This window comes from Balaenoptera physalus, assembly GCF_965194825.1.
Source record: "Balaenoptera physalus genome assembly, chromosome: 3".
Classification (NCBI taxonomy): domain Eukaryota; kingdom Metazoa; phylum Chordata; class Mammalia; order Artiodactyla; family Balaenopteridae; genus Balaenoptera; species Balaenoptera physalus.
Genome location: NC_138890.1, coordinates 101,208,791 through 101,233,763, shown reverse-complemented (window position 1 = coordinate 101,233,763; position 24,973 = coordinate 101,208,791). Strand labels below are relative to the sequence as shown.

The following is a 24,973-nucleotide window of genomic DNA, read 5'->3' as shown; positions in this document are numbered from 1 at the left end:
GTAAGGATACATTCCTCTTTTCTACAGATAGTGGTTTTATAGGTTACATTTTCTCTATATACACTCTGTGTTAGATATTGACCAAAATATGGAAGAGAAATAGACTTCCTAAGGTTACAACAGTTCCCAATTTTTTTCAAATGGAGTCAGGAACTGCAAAGTATTATTTTATATTTTTTCTAAGTACTAACGTCCAATTTATTCTGAAGCAAAACCCACCATCGGGTTATGGAGATGGACGTTTAGTAGATGTTCGTTGTTGATGTTAAATGAGTTAGTCGTCGTCATCACCACCACCACCACCACCACTTTCTCGTCACTAAAAGGCAATTGGACACGAAATACTTTTGTGGTATTCCATGTTCATAAAAACTGCCCCATGAGGAGTCAGACAATAAATGTTCAACTTTCTCAGAAAGCAGAGTTTCAGTGTACAAAGAATGATAATTCCTAGGGACAATGTTCTGAGTCAAATCAGGTGAGAACAATTAACATAAGTAAATCAAAAAGGAAAATCTCTTAACTCATGGCCATTTATCATCATCAACTAGTATCAAAGAATCTTACAAAGTTCCATTTGGTAAGAAATGCTACTATGAAAAAGGGGCTAAGAACATGAGGAAGAGTTGAATCTCAGGGCAACACTATTCAGTATTACACAGATTCACTACTGCTGGTCAAAGCCACATCCCCCGACTCAGAACCACTGCACGCGATTAACCTTCTACATGTGAAGCAAACTATAGGGTTGGTATTTTCCTGTCTCTCAAAATCAGTTTTACAGACAAGCTGCATGGTATTATTTTTCAGATTGGGACACTGATACAAACAAAAGGTCAGTAATTTCCCTAAGTATAAGTATGAAAGATTTGGCAGTTACAAGGACCAATTCATTATTTTCCTGGTTCAGTTTCTAGGAAACTGGGTTTCTAGCGTTAAAGTAGATTCAGTAAAACTGGAATCAGTAGAAAAGTTTTCTAAAAAGTGAATTTTACAGACATACTATTAACATTGTTACCTTTACTAACTGTGGGACATATTATAGAAGAAAGATTGGGGAAAGTTAAACATAGGAGATGAAGCAAATTATAGAAAAATAAGATTTATTTTTTGCTCTTTGATCTTAACTTCAGCTGAGAAACATATGAATTTGTTTTTGAAAGTGTCATTATCTAATATTATAGTACCTTCAAATTCTTTATTAGCAACTCAACTTTCTTTGAAGCCCAATAAATGGAATAAGTAGCATAGAAATATGGCCTATGAGAGAGCTGCAGAACTGATTATGTTTTTAAAAGATTCCACAATCTCAATCCATTTTTTGCTTTTCCCTTTTGTTGCAGTGATTTTTTTTTAGGCAATTACATGACTACTATAGATATAAAAAAAAAAATCACAGAATGGCTAGATATTATGGTACATACATACTATAAAACATATATATTAACTGTTTATAGGTGGATATTTTTTCAAATGTTAGCTTATGGAATAATTCAGAAATTTTTCAAAAATAAACCATAGAGAAAAATATATTTTTTGAATTCACTAAAGATCAACTATGGTTAATTCATATGTTTCTTAAAATTTTTTACTTTTTAGCTTTAGCCAAGCAATTTGTTAGGTCTAGGTTATCTAAGAGAGTGTGTAACACAAATTAACTCACTTTTATTTCATAAATCCTCCAATGAAGAAAGCTGTGGATTGAACTCTGCTAGAAAAAGAGCCAGAAAGAACTCAAACACACTATCAGACCAAAATACCATATATAGGACACACATGTATGCACTACACACTTTTGCAGGATCAAACAGGACATGCATTCAAAACAGAAATGACAGTTGTGTCATGCAAGTCATCAACATGCCCCCCAAGAAGATTTTGGTTTCTCATACATACAACGCTGAAAATTAAAAAACATATATATCTGTTCACATCTGGAATCTTTTAAAAAAGACTCAATCATGACTCAATGGAGAATATTTTAATATAAGCAACTATGAAATACTTTTGCTATGACTCATATTTACTTCTTAATTAGCTATAATTAGATGTTCCATGTTTGAGGGGCTTTAGTAGATACAGTAGGCTGATAGGGTTTTCAACTTGTTCATTTTTACTGAGTTCCAGAACTGGCAATCCACACAAGAAGAAATCATCCCAACCACATGATTCATGGAACACATTGTCAGTATTAACAGTGTTTCAAACACTCACAAGATAACTGATTTAGAACTCTTAGCACTTTGTGATGCTAAGCCCTCTGTATTTCCAGTTACTCATTTCTTCCCACTTTTGATAGCATTTCTTAACATTAATGTTCTATTTCCTACTTGATGGTTAGGATTTATTTGTCAATGGCTCTTGAAATTCATATCATCCATTCTCCATGTTAATCCATAAAAAATATTTAGCAAAGTCTTATAAACACAGGCATAAGAATAAACATGTGCTTTTCTGAACTAAAGTCTTAAGTTCCAAAAGCTTAAAATAGGTTATTTCTGAGCTAATAATCAATGAGAACAGAACTCATAATTTTGCTGTGTGAAGGTCAATGCAAAATCATCCTCTATTCCTTCTCTATACATCATTCTGAATATTAAATGGACTTGTGAAGCATTTAGTAACTGATTTCTGGTTTGCTGCATTATGAGTCTGAATTTCTCTAAATAAGATTTGTTCTTGGATAATTTGTGGAAGTTCAGCATGTCATTTTCATTGCAGCAATATGTTATATATTTCAGGCATATAAAAATTTAATTTGAAGATACATTGGATAATTGACTGTTTTTAACCAAGAAATTTCAAATGTATTCCAGGGAAATATATTTAGCCAATACTAGACATGTTACCAAAAGAAAAAAATACAGCGATGTGCTTCTAATTCATTGTCATCATTAGAAATCTTGAGAAGAGCAATATAGACTGATTTTAATCAGATTATCATTAATAGAATAATTTTAAGAATTCAAAAGGAAAATTAAATCATTATCTCCAATATTGTTTGTGACAACCTCAGGGATTTGAATATGGAAGTAAGAAGGAAACTTAAAATACCTTTCCCTGGACCTTTGAAGCATCCCATCAAGCATTCTCTAAGAATCCTCTTAGAGATTCATCCACAGCCTATTGAATAACCACTAGGTACAGAAAGCTGGACTAGGTTTTGAGAGGAGTCAACATAAGAAAGGTAATCAGAAGCAATAATTTATATATAAATATTTATGAATTATCATTATTTTTAACCAGAAGTGATGGGCTATAGGACGGAAGTGAGGTGAGGTACAATACAGGTATATTTTAGGCAGGAAAGGTCACATTGGAGAAAGCTTGGACTTGAGAGGAGGTGAGCTGTGTAGGAGTCTGTATGGCTGGATAAAGGTTACAAGTGAGGGAACACATGTCGCTCATTGGAGAGTCTTAAAGCCCTTCATCAGGAGTTTCCATTTCATTAGAGAAATAACCACAGGTCACTGAACACTTAGAAGGAGAATAAAGAGGCAGTTATAGAAATTGGTACAATGCTTATAGATGCTAAATAAGTGGTTTTTTTCAATAGATGCCTACAAATGGCATCTCTTATTCAGAGTGTCAAAATCTCCTAACTAGTGTCACTTGCCAGTTTTAGAGATCTTAATTAATAAACAGCTCTAGAACTGCTATATAGACCGAAATAAACAAAGGGGAAAAAGCACAACTTTATGTCTTTGTTAGAAATTTTCATCATGTAAAGCATATGCTTAGAAGCCCCAATCCAAATCTAGGAATCCGATTAGCCAGGATACTGGGGGTCCCAACAGAATTTCCTGTAGGGGACTTTTCATGCTTCCTCCCCTGTCCCTGCCCCAGCTGCTTGTCAACAACCAACCCCAGGCTCCCGGTTACTGATCACGTCCACAAGGAGGAGCCAGTATAGCCACACTGGTCACTCTTCTCACTGCTTCTCAGTTGTGGCTGAGGTCAAGAGAGCTCGCCAGCCAGAGGCGAACTGCTGTACCTTTTCTGAGGCACTGGCCCCTGATAAGCCACTTGCTTCTCTGGTGAAGAAGAGAGAAGCCAGGTGAGAGTCCAACATGGGAAGGAAGAAGACACCGGTTTTCAGTTGCTGCAGCAGAATCAATCCAGTGCTATTTGGGACTGTGAAGGGGGAGGCATGAAGTAAGGCAAGCAAATGAAAAATACTCAGCAGTAAAAGATATTTTTTCCAAAAAGCTGGGGTAGCCAAAGAAATCTGAACCAAGAAAATGGCATGAAGATTTCGGGAAGAACTCTTTGTGTTAAGGGTGAATGTGGCTGGAGAGGTACGATAAGGGGAAAGAAAAAGGAAGAAAAGAAGATTAATAATACCAGATTTTTGATGTGTAACTGTTTCATGTAACCTGTTTTCGTTCCTATTCGTGTTTGATAAATCACTGATGATCAGTAACCAGGCACTATAATATTTTAAAATGATCTTTTCTAATTAGAAAGACAGTGTGCCTAAATAAGTTTGAACGGCAGTGGAGATTGAAGGGTTTTTGCGAGAATGGTTGAAGAAAAACGCATGTCAGGAACTACTTTGCCTGTGCTGACATATATTTCTGTGTAATTTAGAACTCAGCAGCTTCGTCATAAAGTCTCTTGATACTAACTTAATCCCTCAAACCCTCAGTTTGATGTTAGAGTATTTAATAAATATTCTTTTAATGTAAAAAATCAGCAGACCCTCCATCATCAGATCACCCAAATAATTAAAACAGCTGCCATATCATTTGAATCCCCAGTAATACTGGCAGTTTGGATGGTTTGGAGACACGTCCTAAGACCTCAGGCACTTAGGTATTTTCATTTATGGTGTTGTCCTTCATTAAAATAACAAAGGATCCCCCCCACCAAAATATTCTATCACCAAGTTTTGTTGATTTTACCTCCTATAGATAAACTTCTTCATTTCTTTCCATCTCTGCCTCTGACAATTCTAACCCAAATCTCCATCATCTTCCACCAGGATTTTCAAAATAGCTCCTAGTTGGTCTCCAAGCATTCATTCTTACACTTTCATCTGTTTTCTACAATGCAGCTACACAACAAAAGGCAAATAAAATGATGCCACTTCCTATTTACAGACTTTTCAAAGGCTTCCCATTGCCTCTTTGGGGAAAGACCACAAACCTTAACATGGTCAACAGTCCCTATGCAGTCTGGGTGTCTCCCTTTCACTGTCATCATGCACCAGGATCTTTCACACTCTGTTTGCTTCCACCTTCTCTAAGCTCCAGTACTTTTTCAATTCTTGGAGTGCAGCTTGGTTTCTCTAGCCACAGGGCCTTTGCATGCGCTATTTCCTCTGCTTGAAATATTTCCTCTCTTCCTGCGTTTTTGCCTTTATCAACTTCTATTCACACTTCAGACCTCTTCTCCCATTTGACTTCCTTGGAGAATCCCTGTTCCCGACTAGAACAAATTCTCCTATATTTGCTCTACAGCAGCATGCACCTCCCTTTTATGGCACTTAAAACAGTTGTCATTTTACATTTCCTTCCATGATTATTTGATTTCTGAGCTCTCCACTGGATTTCAGTTCTACTGTATCCAAAGGGTCTAGCACAGGATTTGGCTTATAGTAGGTTCCTGGTGAATACCAGGATTATTTGAATAAATGAACACTTATACTTTATTCCTGTGTATGGATTAGCCAGCTAGCATATACTCCTTGGCTTGCACTGGGTGAAATAATATATTCTGAATTGGTGACTTTTAAAATGATGGGCTTTTATTTCTAAATGTTCTCTGTGAAAAAATGTCCTCACACACCCTTCCATCTGCGCACATGGGCCCATGCCTGTGCACATACATACGTTCTTTCACAGTGCTAAGTTCTCACAGTAGGTATTATTTGATAGTACTTGTTCGAAAAGAAAATTTTCTTCCTCACTGAATGAAATATAGATACTTAAATCATTCTTTGCAAATATTACATATGTGCTCATTGTTTAATTTTTTTAAAGGACAGAGAAAAATACTCTGAAAAGGGTGAATTTTTCAATGAGTTTAAAACACTTCCAAATTTGGAGTTGTAATTCACTATTTTTATTTACAATCTAGGGAAAAATGCCAATAATACCTTTCCAGCAGAAAACATATACCAACTTTAATCACGCATTATTTTAAACCAGCAATACACACATTGCTGAAATAGAATATTTAAACTTGCCTAAAAAATTATGTCTACTCCTAAAATGTGTTGCAATCAGAACTAGTGAGAATAGCTACCAGTATGTGAAAGTACCCTGAGTCTAATAAATAAATTCTGGTAAATTGTGGCAGAAAGTGCACTGGCAAGCATACCGATGCAGGTCAAACCTGATATTTTTTAACGTCACTTCAACAAGTGCTGGAGTAATTAGCTCCTCTGTATCCCTTGTCAGTTTCTCATAGCAGCATGGTGTGCAAGGAAGTGCAGACAGCCAGGGCTAGAAAATGGGTAACACCGGTATGGAAGCCCATCAAGAAGATGAAAAGTACTCACTAATCATTCATCAAACAAATACCAGAAAGCAGAAACTCTATTGTAATTTCACCTCATTTTCTTTGTTATGGTACATCTGACAATATAATCAAAATAGTAAGGTCTGGACACCTCAATGTGGAAAAATGTAATCTCTGAATAAATACCACCATTTGCTACAAATAACAGTCTGAAATTGGAAAATAAAATAATGATAAAAGATGCAAATGTATCCCTTATTTATAAGAGGTTCTGATCTGGAGAATAAAATAGGAAATTTGAATTCAAAAAGTACAATACAACTAGACTACTGGTACCCAGGATACTCACAGAAACAAAGAACAGGCCAGATCTTATGCTGTTTCTCTTTAATATTACCTCTGGGTCAGAGAAGGCTCACGACATTCAAACAAGTGAGAGCAAGAAAGCTACAACTAGGCTGAGGGGAAACTTACCACATCCCTGTGTTCTCCTTCTTTAGGGGTAAGGACGACTGAGAGCAAAATCATTCCAAGATCATGGTCAGGATAATGGGGATCTTTCAGTGTTACGGTCACATCCGTGGGCCTATGATATAAAATATTAAGATTTTGAGCATGAAGGAAACCATCGACAAAAGGCAAACTACTGAATGAGAAAAGATAGTTGCAAATGATATACCCAATAAGGGTTTAATACCCAAAATATATAAAGAACTCACACAACTCAATATCAAAAAAACAAGCAATTTGATATAAAAATGGATAAACATGTTTCCAAGAAAGACATGCAGATGGCCAACAGACACATAAAAAGATGCTCAAAATCACTAATTATCAGGGAAATGCAAACCAAAACCACAATATGTCACCTCACACCTGTCAGAATGGTGATTATCAAAAAAGCAACAAATAATAAGTGTTCGTGAGGTTGTGGAGAAAAAGGAACACCTGTACACTGTTAGTGGGAATTTAAATTGGTGCAGCCACTATGGAAAATGATACGGAGGTGCCTCAAAAAATTAAAAATAGAACTATCATATGATCTAGCAATTCTACTCCTGGGTATCTATCTAAAGAAAACAAAAACAGCAATTGGAAGAGATACATGCACCCCTATGTTTATTGCAGCATTATTTACAATAGCCAAGATATGGAAACAACCAAAGTATCCATTGATAGATGAATGGATAAAAAAGATGTGGCATTTATGTGTATATATATCTATATATGTATACACACACACACACACACACACACACAGGAATATTACTCAGCCATAAAAAAGAGTGAAATCTTGCCATTTGCAACAATATGGATGGACCTGGAGGGTATCATGCTAAGTGAAATAAGCCAGACCAAGACAGATAGCATATGATTTCACTTATATGTCAAATCTAAAAAACAAAACAAACGAAAAAACTAAACAAAGCAGAAACAGACTCATGGATACACAGAACAAACTGTTGCCAGAAGGGAGTGGGTGGGGGAATGGACTAAATAGGTGATGGGAATTAAGAGGCATAAACTTCCAGTCATAAAATAAATACACAGGGATATAACGTACAGCATAGAGAATATAGTCAACAATGTTGTAATAACTTTGTATGGTGACAGATGGTTACTAGACTTACTGAGATCATTTTGTAATGTCTATAATTGTCAGAGCCACAATGTTGTATACCTGAGACCAATACTGTATGTCAACTACGCTTCAATAAAAAATAAATATATAAAATATAAAAAAAGATTTTGAACTGTCATTAAATAAGCCAAAATATATACTATATATTTTTTAACATCTTTATTGGAGTATAATTGCTTTACAATGGTGTGTTAGTTTCTGCTTTATAACAAAGTGAATCAGCTATACATATACATACATCCCCATATCCCCTCCCTCTTGCATCTCCCTCCCACCCTTCCTATCCCACCCCTCTAGGTGGTCACAAAGCACGGAAATTGAGTTATTTGTAGTGAGGTGAATAGACCTAGAGTCTGTCATACAGAGTGAAGTAAGTCAGAAAGAGAAAAAAAAATATCGTATGCTAACACATATATATGGAATCTAAAAAAAAAAAAAATGGTTATGAAGAACCTAGGAGCAGGACAGGAATAAAGATGCAGACGTAGAGAATGGACTTGAGGACACAGGGAGGGGGAAGGGTAAGCTGGGACGAAGCGAGAGAGTGCATGGACTTATATATACTATATATTTTTAAGAAGAAAAGCAATTTTGTCTTCCTTTAATTTCCTGGTACAATTTTTGTTGTTATTAAAATAACATCAATGTATTAAGTTATCCAATAAATCATGGGCCAATTGGGTATACTTGGATTCACTGCCTAAGTTTCAGCTCTTCATGGGGTTCTAGAAAGGCCGTGGGGCTGCTGGAAAGGCTAAGGAAATACAGCAGTATTAAGAAAACTGTAAGGCCCTTCTCTGTGATCTCTAAATACACAGAGAGCAATAGAGGCTATTTTCTATAAATATGAGTCCAACAACTCAATGATGGTCTTTTACTGACCACTACCTTCCTTTTAGTTCTTTAAGATTTTTTTTTCTTAATCAGAAGTATGATTTAGAGTAAACAAACAAGTGGGAGAAGAGGAAAATATAAAATATAAATTGCCTGATATACATTATAAATATACTTTAAAAACAACGTATAGTTATTTGAAGAACTTCTACTATTTAAAATAATGCTTCTATTATTGGCTATTTAAACCTATGCCTAAATTTTTAGATTCAGAAACGCAAGGAAACCAGCACTTGGAAGAGGTGATCAATACTTAGAAGGCTTCAGAATTAGATAAGTATCTCTGAGGAAGAGATTATGAATTGCTCAATATTACCCACAGTAACTTTTAGAAAATAATGTAAAATACACATTCAACTGATAATGTGTAGGTAATATCTTGTTTACATATTTCAATTAATATTGAACAAATAGGGGTTCATGCCCTCCATAAGCCTAAGGGACTGTGGAACATTCAGCACCACACTTGAATCCTGAAATGTTGGCAAACTAGGAATGTTCCCTTGCTTGTTCAATCATTTATTCATTTAATTCACAAAACATGAATTGAACATATGTGATACTAGGTTCTGGGTAAAAACCAGTAGTCAAGACCAAAGATAAGATACTTGTCTTCATGGAGCTTAACATTTAGTAAATGATACTGTTGGATTCTAGTACTGGGGAGAGGGCTTGATGGGGAAAGTGGTCCAAATAAAAACTTTCAATCCTGGTTGCACCTCAGAATCAACTGGGAAGCTTTTAAAAAGTGCATAATCCTGAACTCTATCCATAATGATTCTGGTTCTGTAGACTGGGGGTGGTGTCTGGAAATCTATACATTTATAAAGGTCCCCGAATAATTTGGGGGAACCACAGGTACCTTTCAGTGCTAAGATTTTACAATACTAGGACACTCTTTCAAATGATGCTTAATTTACCAATTCAAGAAATGGTGTTATGAAAAATATGAACAGTTTTTTGATGTCAGGGGTTTTAATTGAAACATAAGTAACCTATCAAACTGATAATATACATAAGTTACAATAGTTGTGATGCAAATTGCTCCAATATTAATTTAGTTATAACTAATCATTGTGGTTTGATGATAACAACTTGTTCCTTTTATTTTAACAAATGCATATTAGGCATTATAGTATATATATATATATATGTGTACATACACACATATGTATATATATACACACATACACACATATGTATTTATATGGGGTTACAATTTGATTTGGTTCATTTTCCTGTAAAAATGATTACATATAAAAATTAATAGCCAAAACTTCATTACATTTTTATAATGATTACATGATAAAGATTTAAGAACATTTGTAATTCTTTATGATGCTTATTTATTATTTTTTTCAAAAGCAATACCTTAATGCATTATATAGTAGCATAAGTATTTATACGGCTACTATTATTATCCATCTGTCTACATCCAGAGAGTACTGATTTCTTTTTTTTTTTTTTTTCCGGCCCCACTGCGTGGCTTATGGGATCTTAGTTCTCCGACCAGGGATTGAACCCAGAACCCAGGCCCTTAGCAGTGAAAGTACGGAGTCCTAACCACTGGACTGCCAGGGAATTCCCATATTGATTTCTACACATAGAATGTAATGGTATACACAAATATTTGATTTTTAAAAGTGGTAATTTGATGTTTATGTGGTTTTGAGGGGAGAGTATAGTTAGCTAAATACATAAAATAAGTAATGTGGTAAAATAAATACCAAATGCTTATACATAATCTTTTGTTTCTTTACCCATCTCATATGTTTTTCCATTTAAAATTATTTTTCACCAGTTATCTATCTTTAATAGAGAAAAAGAGAAACTTATGCTCTGTGATTAAACCTAGTAATTTGCATACCCTTATGCAGAATCTACAGAGAAAATAGCCATGGCCTTTACAGAAGAACAGCACAGCCCAGTCTAGCTGGAGCTCAGTTTCATGATAACAGACCACATACAACACCACCTAGGACTTCCTTCAGCCGTGGTGAGGCGGGGAGCAAGCAATCACCCCGAGGTCAGGCCTGCTAGGCTCTGGGTTGGAATGAAGGACACATAGGAAGTATAGAAAAGGCCACTCCTTTGTCCAGTTTGAGGCATAGATAACCATTGGAAGACCACCAATAAGCTGCCATTGTGCTCAGACTACAACATATAAGGAGTTCTACTATTTATATTTCATCTACATTTAAAATATAAAGTTGTGATCTGACGCATTACTCTGCTTTCCACTATTCCTGCCACATGATATAACATGATCATCTAAACCAGCAGTCCCCAACGTTTTTGGCACCAGGGACCAGTGTCATGGAAGACAATTTTTCCACAGACCGGGGGTTGGGGGGTGGGGGATGGTTTCAGGATGATTCAAGCGCATTACATTTATTGTGCACTTTATTTCTATCATTACTACATTGTAATATATAATGAAATAATTATACAACTCACCATAACGCAGAATCGGTGGGAGCCCTGAGCTTGTTTTCACTTGCCACTCACTGATAGGGTTTTTTTTTTTTTTACATCTTTATTGGATTATAATTGCTTTACAATGTTGTGTTAGTTTCTGCTGTACAACAAAGTTTCTGCTGTACAACAAAGTTAGTTTCTGCTGTACAACAAATCAGCTATATGTATACCTATATCCCCTCCCTCATGAGCCTCCCTCTCTCCCTCCCCATCCCACCCCTCTAGGTCGTCACAAAGCACCGAGCTGGGGGGCTTCCCTGGTGGCGTACTTGTTAAGAATCTGCCTGCCAATACAGGGGACACAGGTTTGAGCCCTGGTCCGGGAAGATCCCACATGCCGCGGAGCAACTAAGCCCGTGAGCCACAATTACTGAGCCTGTGCTCTAGAGCCCATGAGCCACAACTACTGAGCCCACGTGCCACAACTACTGAAGCCTGTGCGCCTAGAGCCCGTGCTCCGCAACAAGAGAAGCCACCGCAATGAGAAGCCTGCGCACCGCCATGAAGAGTAGCCCCCACTCGCCACAACTAGAGAAAGCCCGCACACAGCAATGAAGACCCAATGCAGCCAAAAATAAACAAATAAATAAATTTATTTATTTTAAAAAAAAAAAGCACCGAGCTGATCTCCCTGTGCTATACAGCAGCTTCATGAGTCTGCAAGCAATGGATTTATTCTGGTCTCTGTGCAGTCAAACCCCTCTGCTAATGATAATCTGTATTTGCAGCCACTCCCCAGCTCTAGCATCACCGCCTCAGCTCCACCTCAGATCATCAGGCATTAGATTCTCATAAGGAGCACGCAACCGTGCAACCTAGATCCCTCGCATGTGCGGTTCACAGTAGGGTTCGCGCTCCTATGAGAATCTAATGCTGCTGATCTGACAGGAGGTGGAGCTCAGGCGGTAATGCGAGTGACGGGGAGCGGCTGTAAATACAGATGAAGCTTCACTCGCTCGCCTGCTCTGCAGCCCAGTTCCTAACAGGGGCTGGGGAGCCCTGATCTAAACCATCTCTTTAAAACCACCAAAGATGATTTGGCAGCCTCCTTTGCAATCCATTCCAGCACTGCTGGACCTTTTAAAACCTATTTTTTCTTCTGTAGTATTAATCAAGTCTTATCTCCTATGTTGAAATACATTAAAAAAATAAAAGCCCATAATTCGGTGCAAGGAATGGTTAATATTTATAATATTAATTTAGTTATAACTAATCATTACTTTACAACTAGTCAAGCAATGATAAGTTAATGTAACTGAGTAAATACAACCAATCTGCCTCCACTTTCGGGCTACTCCTCGGTAACCTAGGATTACTGATGATGGCAAAATTAGATTCTACTTCGGCTTAAGTGATAAGAGTGTTGCTATTTTCGATGCATAGTGTACTCATCTTATTTCCTATGTGGTGGCCTCATTCTTAAATTAATAATTATGATTAACATGTATCATCTTCTTTATGCCCCACTATGATCATACCATCAATGTGAGAGCAAGGAATGTGTCTTAATCTAGATTCCTGGTGCTCAGCATAGTCTGGGGGACAAAGAAAGTGTCTTAAGAATTTTTCTGCTGGGGACTTCCCTGGCAGTCCAGGTCCAGTGGTTAGGACTCCGTGCTTCCACTGCAGGGGGCATGGGTCCCATCCCTGGTTGGGGAACTAAAATCCCTCATTCTGCATGGCGTGGCCAAAAAAAAAAAGAATTTTTCTGCTGAATAGTTGTTGTCGAATGAGATAGTGAGGGAAGATGCTAAGTATTATTTCCACCAGGTAAGTGAGAAAGACATACTTGAGAAAGTCTGGCTAGCCCAAAGACTCACAACCATAAATGACAGAACAGAGACTAGAACCCAGATCTGTTGACACTTTCTGTTACACAGGCCCAGTTTCATAAAAAGGTGTAGTGATATTACAACAGTTCAAAAGTTACCTGTTTAACTCCAATTGTGTGAGATCCAGAAAGGCTGAGCCCATAAAGTCATCCTGTAGTCCAAAGTCATAGTCAAATACCTATGAAGCCAAAGACACAGACATTATTATAAACAATTCCAATATAAGCTTTAAGTGAAAAACATATTCATTATAAAATACTGGTTGTACTGATTTATTTTTAAAGTTTTATTTGTTTTTGTGTTTTGAAATACTAAGGTCTCACAAAACATTCAAAGGAAATTACATTTAATTTTATAATTAAAATTACTGATTTGTATAAAGTAGAATGTCAAAGAAGGTGATAACAAAATCAAATAAATTATAGTGAATCATCAAAAATGTGGAAACCACAGGCTTAGAATATTTTCCTCTCATTATAGATGGTCTATTAGCATTACTGAAAGGCAAAGTGAGTTGGTATGAAATTCAACAAATATGTCTTCCATACTGGGCTGTAGGTGATGAAGATATGACTCCAATTTCTTGTATTTTTCAGGTCATCAAAGATATATTCTCTGATATTATAGGACAATGCCATTTTAAACATACAAATAAGTAAACATTAAGATATTATGATTAAAGTACTTCATAAAGTTATTCTAAGTTTAAATTAAATTTTTATTATCACAAGCAATGATTAGGGCATAATATTAATGTGACTAACAACAACAAAACAGAAAGAAAAAGAAAAAGAAAAGAATGTATTTCTTTCTTTTGTCAAAACTATTTATCTTCTTTGTGCCCTTCATGGTTTGTATTCATACTATGAAGAATAAGACAGGCAATGTGCTTGACCTTCTGGACCCTACACTGAACAGCTGGGAGAGTCCATAGAAACCCAAATAGATATATACAGTTCAGTGAGGAGCACCATGGAGACAAAAGTGTAAGGGAATGTGTTGGGAGCTGATATTTTATTTTTTTTTTAATTAATTAAAAAAATTTTTTATTCGGGTATAGTTGATGTACAATAGTACGTAAGTTTTAGGTGTACAACACAGTGTTCACAATTTTTAAAGGTTATATTCATTTATAGTTATTATAAAAATTGGTTATATTCCCTGTGCTGTACAATATATCCTGTAGCTGATTTATTTTATACATAGTAGTTTGTACCTCTTAATCCCCTATTCCTATCTTGCCCCTCCCCCCTTCCCTTTCCCCATTGGTAATCACTAGTTTGTTCTCTATATCTATGAGTCTGTTTCTTTCTTGTTATATTTATTAGTTTGTTGTATTTTTTAGATTCCACATATAAGTGACATCATACAGAATTTGTCTTTCTCTGTCTGACTTATTTCACTTAGCATAATACCCTCTAAGTCCATCTGTGTTGTTGCAAATGGTAAAAATTCATTCCTTTTTATGGCTGAGTAGTATTCCATTACACACACACACACACACACACACACACACACACACACACACACACACCATATCTTCTTTATCCAACCATCTCCTGATGGACACTTAGGTTGCTTCCATACCTTGGCAATTATAAATAATGCTGCCATGAACATTGGGGTACATGTGTCTTTTCTAATTAGTGCTTTCATTTTCTTTGGATATATATCCAGGAGTGGACATACATCCATTTTAAGGGTACAGTTCAATGAGTTTTGACAAATGTCTATGGCTATGCAACCACTGACACAGTCAAGGTGGAAGACATTTCCATAACTCCCAAAGTTCCCTCATGATCCTTTTCGACATTCTTCTTCCTCACCTGCTCTGCCCTTGGCAAACACTGATCTGCTTTCTGTTTCATAGATTTGCTTTGTTTTTCTATAATTTCATATAACAAACTACTGGTTACCAAGGGGGGAAAGGGGGGGGGGTGGGATGAATGGGAGATTGGGATTGACATATATGTACTACAATGTATAAAATAGATAACTAGTGAGACCCTACTGTATAGCACAGGGAACTCTACTCAATGCTCTGTGGTGACCTAAATGGGAAAGAAATCTAAAAAAAAGTGGATATACGTATACATATAACTGATTCACTTTGCTGCACAGCAGAAACTAACACAACATTGTGAAGCAACTCTACTCCAATAAAAACTAATTTAAAAAAGTAAGAAAAAAACCATGATGCTGAGTGATATAAGCATTCAATGAGAATATACATTTGGAGCTGATATTTTAGATTGGGAGTCAAGGAAGGCCTCTCAGAGGAAGTGTGATTGTGTAGAGACTACAATGATGAGAAAGATTAAACCATTAGAGTGACACTAGAATGGGAAGAGCGCACCAGGTGGAGGAAACAGTAAGTGATTAGCATGTTCAAGGATCATCCAGCAGCCAGTGTGGCTGAAGCAGACTGAGAAAGATGGAGAGTGGAAGGAAGTTGGAGAGAGAGCTCAGAGCTAGATCAGATGGGGATATTTCCAAAGAACTCTAAGTGAATGGGAGTTGGCTAATTTCCATCCATTTAAACATTTTCTTACTCATTTATTTCCTTGGTCAACATTGATTAAATGCTTATTATGTGCCAGACAATGTGCTAGGCATTGAGTAAACTGTGGTGAGGAAATCTCACATTGTCAACGCTTATAGTTTAGTGAGGGAGGCAGATGTTAAACAAGGAAATGCACAGGTGATAGAATTACAAACTTTGATGACTGTTGTAAAGGAAAGAACAGGGTACAAAAAGAAAAAAATTACATTGGAGATCAGGGAAAGCTTTTAAGATTGAAAAAAAGGTTACTAGATGGAGTTTAGAGCTGTGTTTCTGACCTTTTCAAATAGAAAATCATTGTATTGCTCACTGGAGTAAATGAGCATAAACAGGTAAGTCTGCTCTTGAAAGGATGACCCAGACCACTGGACTCTCCAGGAGGTGAGAATGCACTGGGCTGAGAGAACCTGTAGCTCAGCATCCCTCTGCCCAATCCTTGACACAACAGTTAAAAAGCTCCAAGCTGAGGGAGTAGGATGTACAGAAGCCCTGCATCAGTTACTGTTTTCTTTTCTCTAGTACAGGTGTACTGCAATTTAAACAAACTTAATATGTAAAAAGTTGATATTAAAAAAAAATAAATCCTTTGCTTTACAAAGGGATTCTTAAATTAGAAGAGTCACAAGGGATTTATTTAAGTTATACGCTCCTCTAATGCCTTTTAAATTATTCAATTTATAGTCATTTGATTTACTTACAACCTTTCAGGAGTACATTCGTTGTAGAAAGCACAGCACTCCCGCAGTAAATATTCTCCTTGATCAATTACACTTCTGAGCTTTAGTCATCTGGTCAGTGGCATATCTTATACAACTGACACCTTGGTATTTGCAAGTGGCTGCAGTAGTGTATTTTACAACATAAAATTTACACCAAAATTAGAGAAATTTCTCTTGTGCAATCTCTTCTGATTGTATCAGCCTAAGGATTAAAATCTTGGGGAGACTACAGTGACATATAATCCATGAGAACACCTAGGATTCACCTACACATATGAAGTGGAAAGCTGTGAATCCAGTGAATTGATCAGTATAGACAGCCCAAATGGGTGAGTCAACATTCAAACTCTGTTTATTCTCATGGGGAGAGTCTTTTCTACCATCCTAATGCTAGAGGTTTACATTAGTTCTCAATTCCTATTACTCAGCAAAGGCATAAACACAGGGAAGAATGGAGATACCAGAATCCATTCCTTAATGATATTGTTTGCTATGCAATTTGGTTCCAAGCTCTATAAACTATTTGTCAGAGGGAGCATTGCTCTAGGTGAAGTGTCAGAAAATATAGAACATAGAAGAGTGATGAAATAGGAAAGTGCACTCCCACTGCAATGAGAAGCACAGTTAATGACGATTAATGTTTATTCAGCATTTACCATATATAAGGCACTGTGTTAAACACATCATATAGATTTTTAAATTTCATTCTTATACAACTCAGTGAACAAAGTATTGTTTCCATTTGTCAGATAAGCAATCCAAAGCTTAAAACATTTATGTTACTTGCCCCTAAATGCCCGGGCTAAGAAGAGGTCAGATTCAAATCTTGTAATGGATTTCAGACACAGAGCATATTTAAGCTGATGTACAGTCAAGGTTGAGGGTCGTTGGTATATGACATTCTTTTTAGGACCCTTAGAACCTACTGAGAAATAATTTTGGACAAGACAGTTATATGGTCCTTAGCTTGACCCATGCTTTAAGTACCTTTTCAATTTTAAATCTTAAGCTTGGATAGATGTGAGTTATTTAAGGAACTATCAAGTTTGTTAAAGTGACGATCTTAGAATCAGTACTATGGCTCCAAACAGAACAGTTTTTCTAGTTATCAAAATCTTTCTATTATTGAGAAGAGCACCTTCAATTTAGCTCTTCTAGCTGATGATTAGGCCAAACAGGCAACAATTTACATTTCTCCTTTTAGATTACTTCTACCTCTTCCCACTGTAATTCTGGGTGCTCATTGTGTACCTGCAATAATAGTGTCAGTGAAATTACAATGGAGAATCTGAATTTAATTCAACTGAAAGGGAGGCTGAATTTACTCTATTATTTAAGATGTGTGCTGGAGCATCTCCGTGGATACAGAGCAGGCTCCAGTGGCTCTTATCTCAGTTAGAAGCACTGCATTTAACTCCCAGATTCTACTGCTACCCTACGATAAATATGTTTCAAGCCTGTCCCTGCAGCCTTGTTTTTACCTGCCCTTACTGTGAAGTCATTCGTAACTGAAGGAATATTCTCTTTTTATTAAAATTAAAAGCTATATGAAGTCCAACCAACTGGAAAGTGTATTTATTTATTTTGTATAGTATTTAAAAATGACAGTACCAAGATGTTTTAAATTTTGTTTTTACTAGAAATGTTACAAGTACTGTAACTTCAGTGTGATTTTATAACCTTAGCTTAGAACTGAATTTTGTTTCCCTTGGTAATCTTTTTTTTTTTTTTTAATTTATTTATTTATGTTTGGCTGTGTTGGGTCTTCGTTTCTGTGCGAGGGCTTTCTCCAGTTGCAGCGAGTGGGGGCCACTCTTCATCGCGGTGCGCGGGCCTCTCACTGTCGCGGCCTCTCTTGTTGCGGAGCACAGGCTCCAGACGCGCGGGCTCAGTAGTTGTGGCTCACGGGCCTAGCCGCTCCGCGGCATGTGGGATCTTCCCGGACCGGGGCACGAACCCGTGTCCCCTGCATTGGCAGGCAGATTCTTAACCACTGCACCACCAGGGAAGCCCTCCCTTGGTAATCTTTACACTGATAGAAATCAGATTACAGTGTGCACGTGGACTTCTTTTTCCTTGAATCATAGAGAGGAGGGTTGAAGACAATATCTTCTAATCATCTAGTTCATGGATGCATTTTCATATTACCTGTCACTACAGAATCAGTTATTCCCTAAGAAATCTTTCAGGCAAGATTAATTTCCTATCACAGAGGATGTGGGCATCATATAAATGTCACTCACACAGAGCTACGTAGAGACAATGAAAATAATGCAATCTTCATGAAATTCTAGTAACTTAAAATATAATTTCCACCAATGTATATTATTTAGGTCTTTGTGTGTCCCACATTAGGCAAAAAGTAGGTAACACAAAACATGGGAAAAGTAAAGGTGAAAGTTAGAAATTTTTTTTCAAAAGAAGCCCTATGGGGCTTCCCTGGTGGCGCAGTGGTTGAGAATCTGCCTGCCAATGCAGGGCACACGGGTTCGAGCCCTGGTCTGGGAAGATCCCACATGCCGCGGAGCAACTGGGCCCGTGAGCCACAATTACTGAGCCGCGCATCTGGAGCCTGTGCTCCGCAACAAGAGAGGCCGCGATAGTAAGAGGCCCACACACCGCGATGAAGAGTGGCCCCCACTTGCCCCAACTGGAGAAAAAGCCCTCGCACAGAAACGAAGACCCAACACAGCCATAAATAAATAAATAAATAAATAAAAATAAAACTTTAAAAGAAGCCCTATGCATGGTCCAGAAAATGAAAATCAAATGAAAAATATCAAAGCATATTAAAAAGTATAAAGCATTACATGAAAATAAAGTCTTGTTATTTTATGTTTGTACTAGTATTTGAGAGGCTGGTGTGATTTCTGTTTAACTTATTTTTTCTTATGTAGAAATGTAAAAAAAAGTGTCAAATCTTTTACAATTCACTATGTGTCTTCTTCTATAAGGTGGAAGTTAGGCTGTGGCTACATAATGTTGCACTTTGGAAACTCAAAGTGGTAAAAAACAAAAACAAAAACCACCCTTGGGTTTTCTCTCCTAACTTCTTTGTTCTCAGTGTGTCAGTAACCAGGCCTTTGGTCTATAGGCAGTGTTACAGTCTCCATTTTCAGTATGTATGTGTATCTATTCTTGCTCTCTTAAACCAAAACAAAAATTTTTGCCACCATTTTTTTCTGTGTACTTCAGATTTTTGTTTGCTTTTGAGCCTATTATGATATTCCTTTTGAAATACACATTTGACATCTGGATTTCTGCACAGATGAATTTCATTCTTGAACACAAAAGAATAGCAGAGAGACCCAACCATTACCTAATGTAATACTGGAACATTCATTTGTAACTGCTTTAAAGACTGGAGATCCACGTGCTTCTGTCATAGAGTAATATCCCATTAAAGAAACAGATCCACAGCAAAAGCAATTAGAAATTAATCCTTTTCTTCCATAATTTTTCTCTTAAGGGACATTATATGAGATCCCAATGGTCCAGTGCTATCCTTATTAACCCTGCTTTCCTTTCCTATCCATTTCCTTCATGGTTGCAGCTGCTCTAACTTATTTCTTCTAAACCTCCCTAGGAATAAGCTTCCTTAATCCTACTTGTCTTTTTTTAAATTCCTTTTTTCCCCTTATCTCAGTTCTTTATTATAAAGGTATTTCCTTTTTTCTCATGTAGACATTTCTTTCTCTCTAGAGATGAGGAGTAGGGGAGAAACATCTCTGACCATGGAGGTCTTCCCTTTGGTGGGAGGAGGGTTGGCCATGAAGACTCTCACATTAATAATTCTTGGGTCATGATTTTTGAACACTGAAATATAGCTCACTAATTCTATTTAACTGATTTCCTTTAGCCATTGTCCATTTGAGACAATTTCTTAAGCAAATACAGGTCTATGCTCCCCATAATGACGTCTAGAAACTTATCAACTACATACATGGAGTTCTCTTTTTCATCGACTTGATAAATGGTCCTGCTATGATTTTAGTAACATCTTGATTACTTTTTCCTTTCTGTGGAAAAGAGAAACAACTGGAAGCAATGCAAATGAAGATTTGAGGGGAAGAAGGATGCCCAGAGATTGCTGAAAGAGTGATCAAGTGACCTTTGGGGCTCACATGCCAGTTGTGACAATTTAGAGAAAAGGATGGGGCATGTGATGTGGTAAAAGCAGAAAAAGGTTTGGTCACTGCATGGATAGTCAGAACATAAGAGTCAAAAAGAATATAAGTACCTAGAGATATGAATTAAAGGGAAGTCAGCTTTGAAAGTAAAATAAGGAATTAAGGTTAACTCTATAAATTCTTCTTCTTTTTTTTTTTTTTCTAACTATATCAAATGAAAGGAAATACTTTTTTTCCCCCCCATCTCTGGTAATGTAATAGAGACAGGAGTTTTTCTCCCTCTATTATGTTCACCCTCCTCACCTTCCAAGTAAAGCATTTTGTTTGCAACCAGGAATGGTAGATCCCTGATATAATTCTTTCTAAAAAATTATTTATTTATATATTTATTTATTTATTTATTTATTTATTTATTTATTTATTTATTGCTGCATTGGGTCTTCGTTACTGTGCGCGGGCTTTCTCTAGTTGCAGCGAGCAGGGGCTACTCTTCGCTGCGGTGCGCGGGCTTCTCATTGTGGTGGTTTCTCTTGTTGCAGAGCACAAGCTCTAGGCGCATGGGCTTCAGTAGTTGTGGCACGCAGGCTCAGTAGTTGTGGCTCGCGGGCTCTAGAGCACAGGCTCAGTAGCTGTGGCACACAGGCTTAGTTGCTCCGCGGCATGTGGGATCTTCCTGGATCAGGGCTCAAACCCGTGTCCCCTTCATTGGCAGGTGGATTCTTAACCGCTGTGCCACCAGGGAAGTCTCCCCTGATATAATTTTTAAACAGGAAGGGTGTGTTCTGTGTAAGCTCTTCGTGCTAGATTATATGGAGTCTTGTTTTTATACGTTCCCAAAGTGCACTAAATCAGTTAACTGCACCAAGCAGGAGGAGATGGACTTCATAATTCTCCTAAATATAACTGGTAATAGAACTGTCCAGAAGAAAAATGCTCCCACCAGCTCCCCCTCCCCTATAGCTCATTTCTATCACATCACCAACAGATTAGAATTGCGCATAGCAGAATATACCTCTGGTGAAAAATCTCATCAGACAGACAGACATTATAAAAAACCATTAAACGGGGATTTCTATATCAGATTACATTAAGGGAAAACAAATAAATGGTTCACCTTTATATACAATGGCTCCTTAAGATGATCAACAAGAAGGCAAGCTTTCTCCTCCCACACAGGATTGAGGTTCTTGTGTACTATTTTACTTCTAAAAACTTCTTTTCCTCCAATTTTAAACTTCACGTATGGATCGCTTGTCCCTGTTAAAGAGATACAAATTGATGTATGTTAATCATGCTTTTCTACAGAAGCAAGAGAATAGCTCATCTAAACAATGGAAAGTATTTAAAGGAATAAAATTTAAGTAAACCTTATCACATGAGAAAAATAAGGATTAAGTGCCTTTTCCTAAATTTTCCCTTAAATATTGAAGTGACAGTAAATAATAATAATAATAATTATTATTATTACATCTTCTGATCTTAATACTGTAACCCTGTTCTGGTATTTTAAAACTCTACTGCATGCTGCATTTATAAATTTAATTCATGTTGTAAATGATAGAGATTAATCTGACGTTTCATCTGGTCAACTATAAAAAAGATGATCCATGATCTTGGTTGATTTAACAAGTTTTAGACTTAGATATGCTGCTAAAAGTTTACACTAGTTTAATGGGTTTCAGAAAAGGTGAGTCTTAAATTGAGCTTCAGTTTTATCCTTGGTCCCATATTTTCTTCACAGGTATCAATATTATCCTTGGTCCCGTATTTTGTTCACAGGTTTCAATTTTAGAATGCTAGGGAAGGATGCCTCAGAGGAAGGCATCAAGAGGAAGCGGACAGATGATTGTTGAATAACCTGGATACTTCATATTATCCATTAATACCTCCCAAGCTCCCTATGAAGATAAAGGAAATAAGAGCCATCAAATAAGTTGCTCTTGGGTACACAGCTAGCAAGAGACGGAGTGAAGATTCTATCCAAGGCTGTGTGGCTCTAACGCCTGTGCTTTTTTTTTCCCTGCAACTTCAAGAGGGAAGGGCCTCTATATACACTCATTTATATTATACCATTTCTCATTTTGACCGATGAATAACATCAATCTTGGCCTCATAACTCTATGCTGTTATTAAGGATTCCTAGAAAAGGTGAATCAGGAACATCCCCAAGGAAATCATTCCAGTGTGTGACAATCTTCATCCTCAGAAAATAATTCTTTATACATGACCTGACTCCCTTAGAATAAAATTTTAATTCTTTCTGTTTTGTCCAACCTGAAACTACAGTTGATAACTATGGTCTACACGATTTAAAGAAAAATATGAGTGGGGCTCAGAAAATTGTAAAGCACCATATAAATGTTAGGTATTAAAATTATGAGGCTGATATACTTAAACTCACTACCTATATTCCTCCTCAATACTCCACTCACCTCCATGACACATAAATATCTATGCTAAATATAAGGATTGCCTTATAGGATATGGATTTTCTTATTTAATCATTTGGGGGTTCTCTCAAAACTCTCCACATTCCCCTAGTAAATTGAAGACCTTGTTTTTGTATGACTAGACCTGGGTCTAATAAAATAACGACTTCCCATTTTGTGAAACTCCCATTTTGACAGCTTGATTTTATAACAAGACAAACTTTAAAAAGTGTTTATAAGTGTAAATGTAGGCTTAATACTAAACTGTTACAATGCATTCTTTAAGGGAGTCAATGGAACCGAAATGTTTAACAGCTAAAATGGCTATTTTTTAAGGCCCTGATCCCCAGCTACAGGCTGAACACCCCGGGGAGTGGAAGTGTTATAGCATGTAATTTGAGGGATATTAACATCATGTACCCATCTGAATTTCCTCAGTCGTGCAGTTTTGTCTTTGATTTTTAAAATCATCTATGCAACTACTAGCAGCTGCTAAAATACAATATGCTCCATGAGATCGGAGCCATTTGTATCACTGTTTTTTAAACCTCCAGCACTTAGTACAGAATTAGACATACTGTTCCTCAATAAACATTTGGTGAATAATTGAATGACTTAAGGACTTAATGATGTGGGTGGTAGAGCTCTCTTCTTGCTGACTTTTGTCACCTCCACCTGGATACATAATATACATTCCAGTGTTAACACAGGCCTTGATCCTCTCTCCTGCTAGGCCTGCTCCTTCCTCAGGCTTTGTCAGGGCATTAAAGGCTCCATTATTTGACAGTTCCTCAAGCAAGACGCAGGGAAATTACTTTCCATACCTCCTTCTCCATCCAGGACACCACCAAGTCCGATTAACTCTCCTCCACTCTAGTTCAGCTACCATGATTTCTGTGCTGTGCAACTATAATAATAGCCTCCTAACTGGGCTCTCCACGCTTCCGTGTCCTCCCCCATTAATTCTCTATATGGCAGCCAGACTGACCTTTTAAACCTGCAAATTTAATCTTCCCCCTTCTTTGCTTAACACACCTCAACACCTTTTAACTACACCTATAATAAAATCCAAAATCTCTAACATGGTGTATAGAACTTGCTGTTTCTCCACCTTCATTTTTGGCCCCTACTCTGTTCCAGCTTTCCTGTTACTAGAAGTTCTCCTCTGCTTCCAGGCTTCGCATATTCCAGCCAGGCTCTCTGCTTGAAAAGTCCCTCCTTCCCATTCTCTTCCCCTTTTGCCTGGCTGACAATTCTTATCTTCCAGGTCTTAGTTTAAGTACAATTTGCTCAGGAATGCCTTCCTCAACCATCCCAATCTGAATTAGGTCTCTTTGTCACTTTCTCCTGACATTTGCTCTTCTGCTTAGTAGCACTAATCATTATGCTCCTTATAGGTTAATTTGTATGTCTACCAGTTTACTGTAGGAATTTTCCCGTTGGCTATAACCCCTGCGAGGGCAGGACTCTGTCCCAGCACATGGCACAGTGTCTGGGGCAGAGCCTGTACTCAGTAAGCATTTGTTCAATGGATGAGTAAATGAATGACCTTAGAGTTCACAGTGTAGACAGTACTATTAAATACATCCTCAAAGTGACTCTGTGAAGTTGGTGAAAGCATATATTATCAACCTATATTGCAGGTGAGAAACAATCTGAGATTCAGTGTGACTTGCACCAAATCACATAAGAAGCTAACAAGTAACAGGATGAAAGGCAAATTTACACTTCAGACGCCAAGTCCAGGGTTCCTTCTACTCAGCTTTCTAGGAAACATGGACATCCATATTTTCCTTTTTTAACTCTAAAACACCATCACAG

General features: G+C 37.1%; 1 protein-coding gene across 19 annotated transcripts in view; it reads right to left on the bottom strand.

Annotated features, from left to right (window-relative positions):
* MCTP1 (multiple C2 and transmembrane domain containing 1) overlaps positions 1 to 24,973 on the bottom strand; it is a gene marked incomplete at its 3' end in the record, with an annotated part of 550,519 nt that overhangs the window by 237,207 nt on the left and 288,339 nt on the right. For 9 of the 19 annotated variants that reach the window (XR_014262452.1, XM_082458039.1, XM_082458052.1 and 6 more), the window contains exons 3-6: positions 21,838 to 21,980; positions 13,410 to 13,489; positions 6,940 to 7,051; positions 1,664 to 1,711 (exon numbers count right to left, since the gene is read on the bottom strand). Coding sequence is in view for 18 of the 19 variants with exons in the window: in XM_082458039.1 (XP_082314165.1) it covers positions 1,664 to 1,711; positions 6,940 to 7,051; positions 13,410 to 13,489; positions 21,838 to 21,980 (383 nt within the window). The remainder of the gene's footprint in view (positions 1 to 1,663; positions 1,712 to 6,939; positions 7,052 to 13,409; positions 13,490 to 21,837; positions 21,981 to 24,973) is intronic. The other 10 variants (XM_082458050.1, XM_082458053.1, XM_082458055.1 and 7 more) reach the window with 2 other exon arrangements.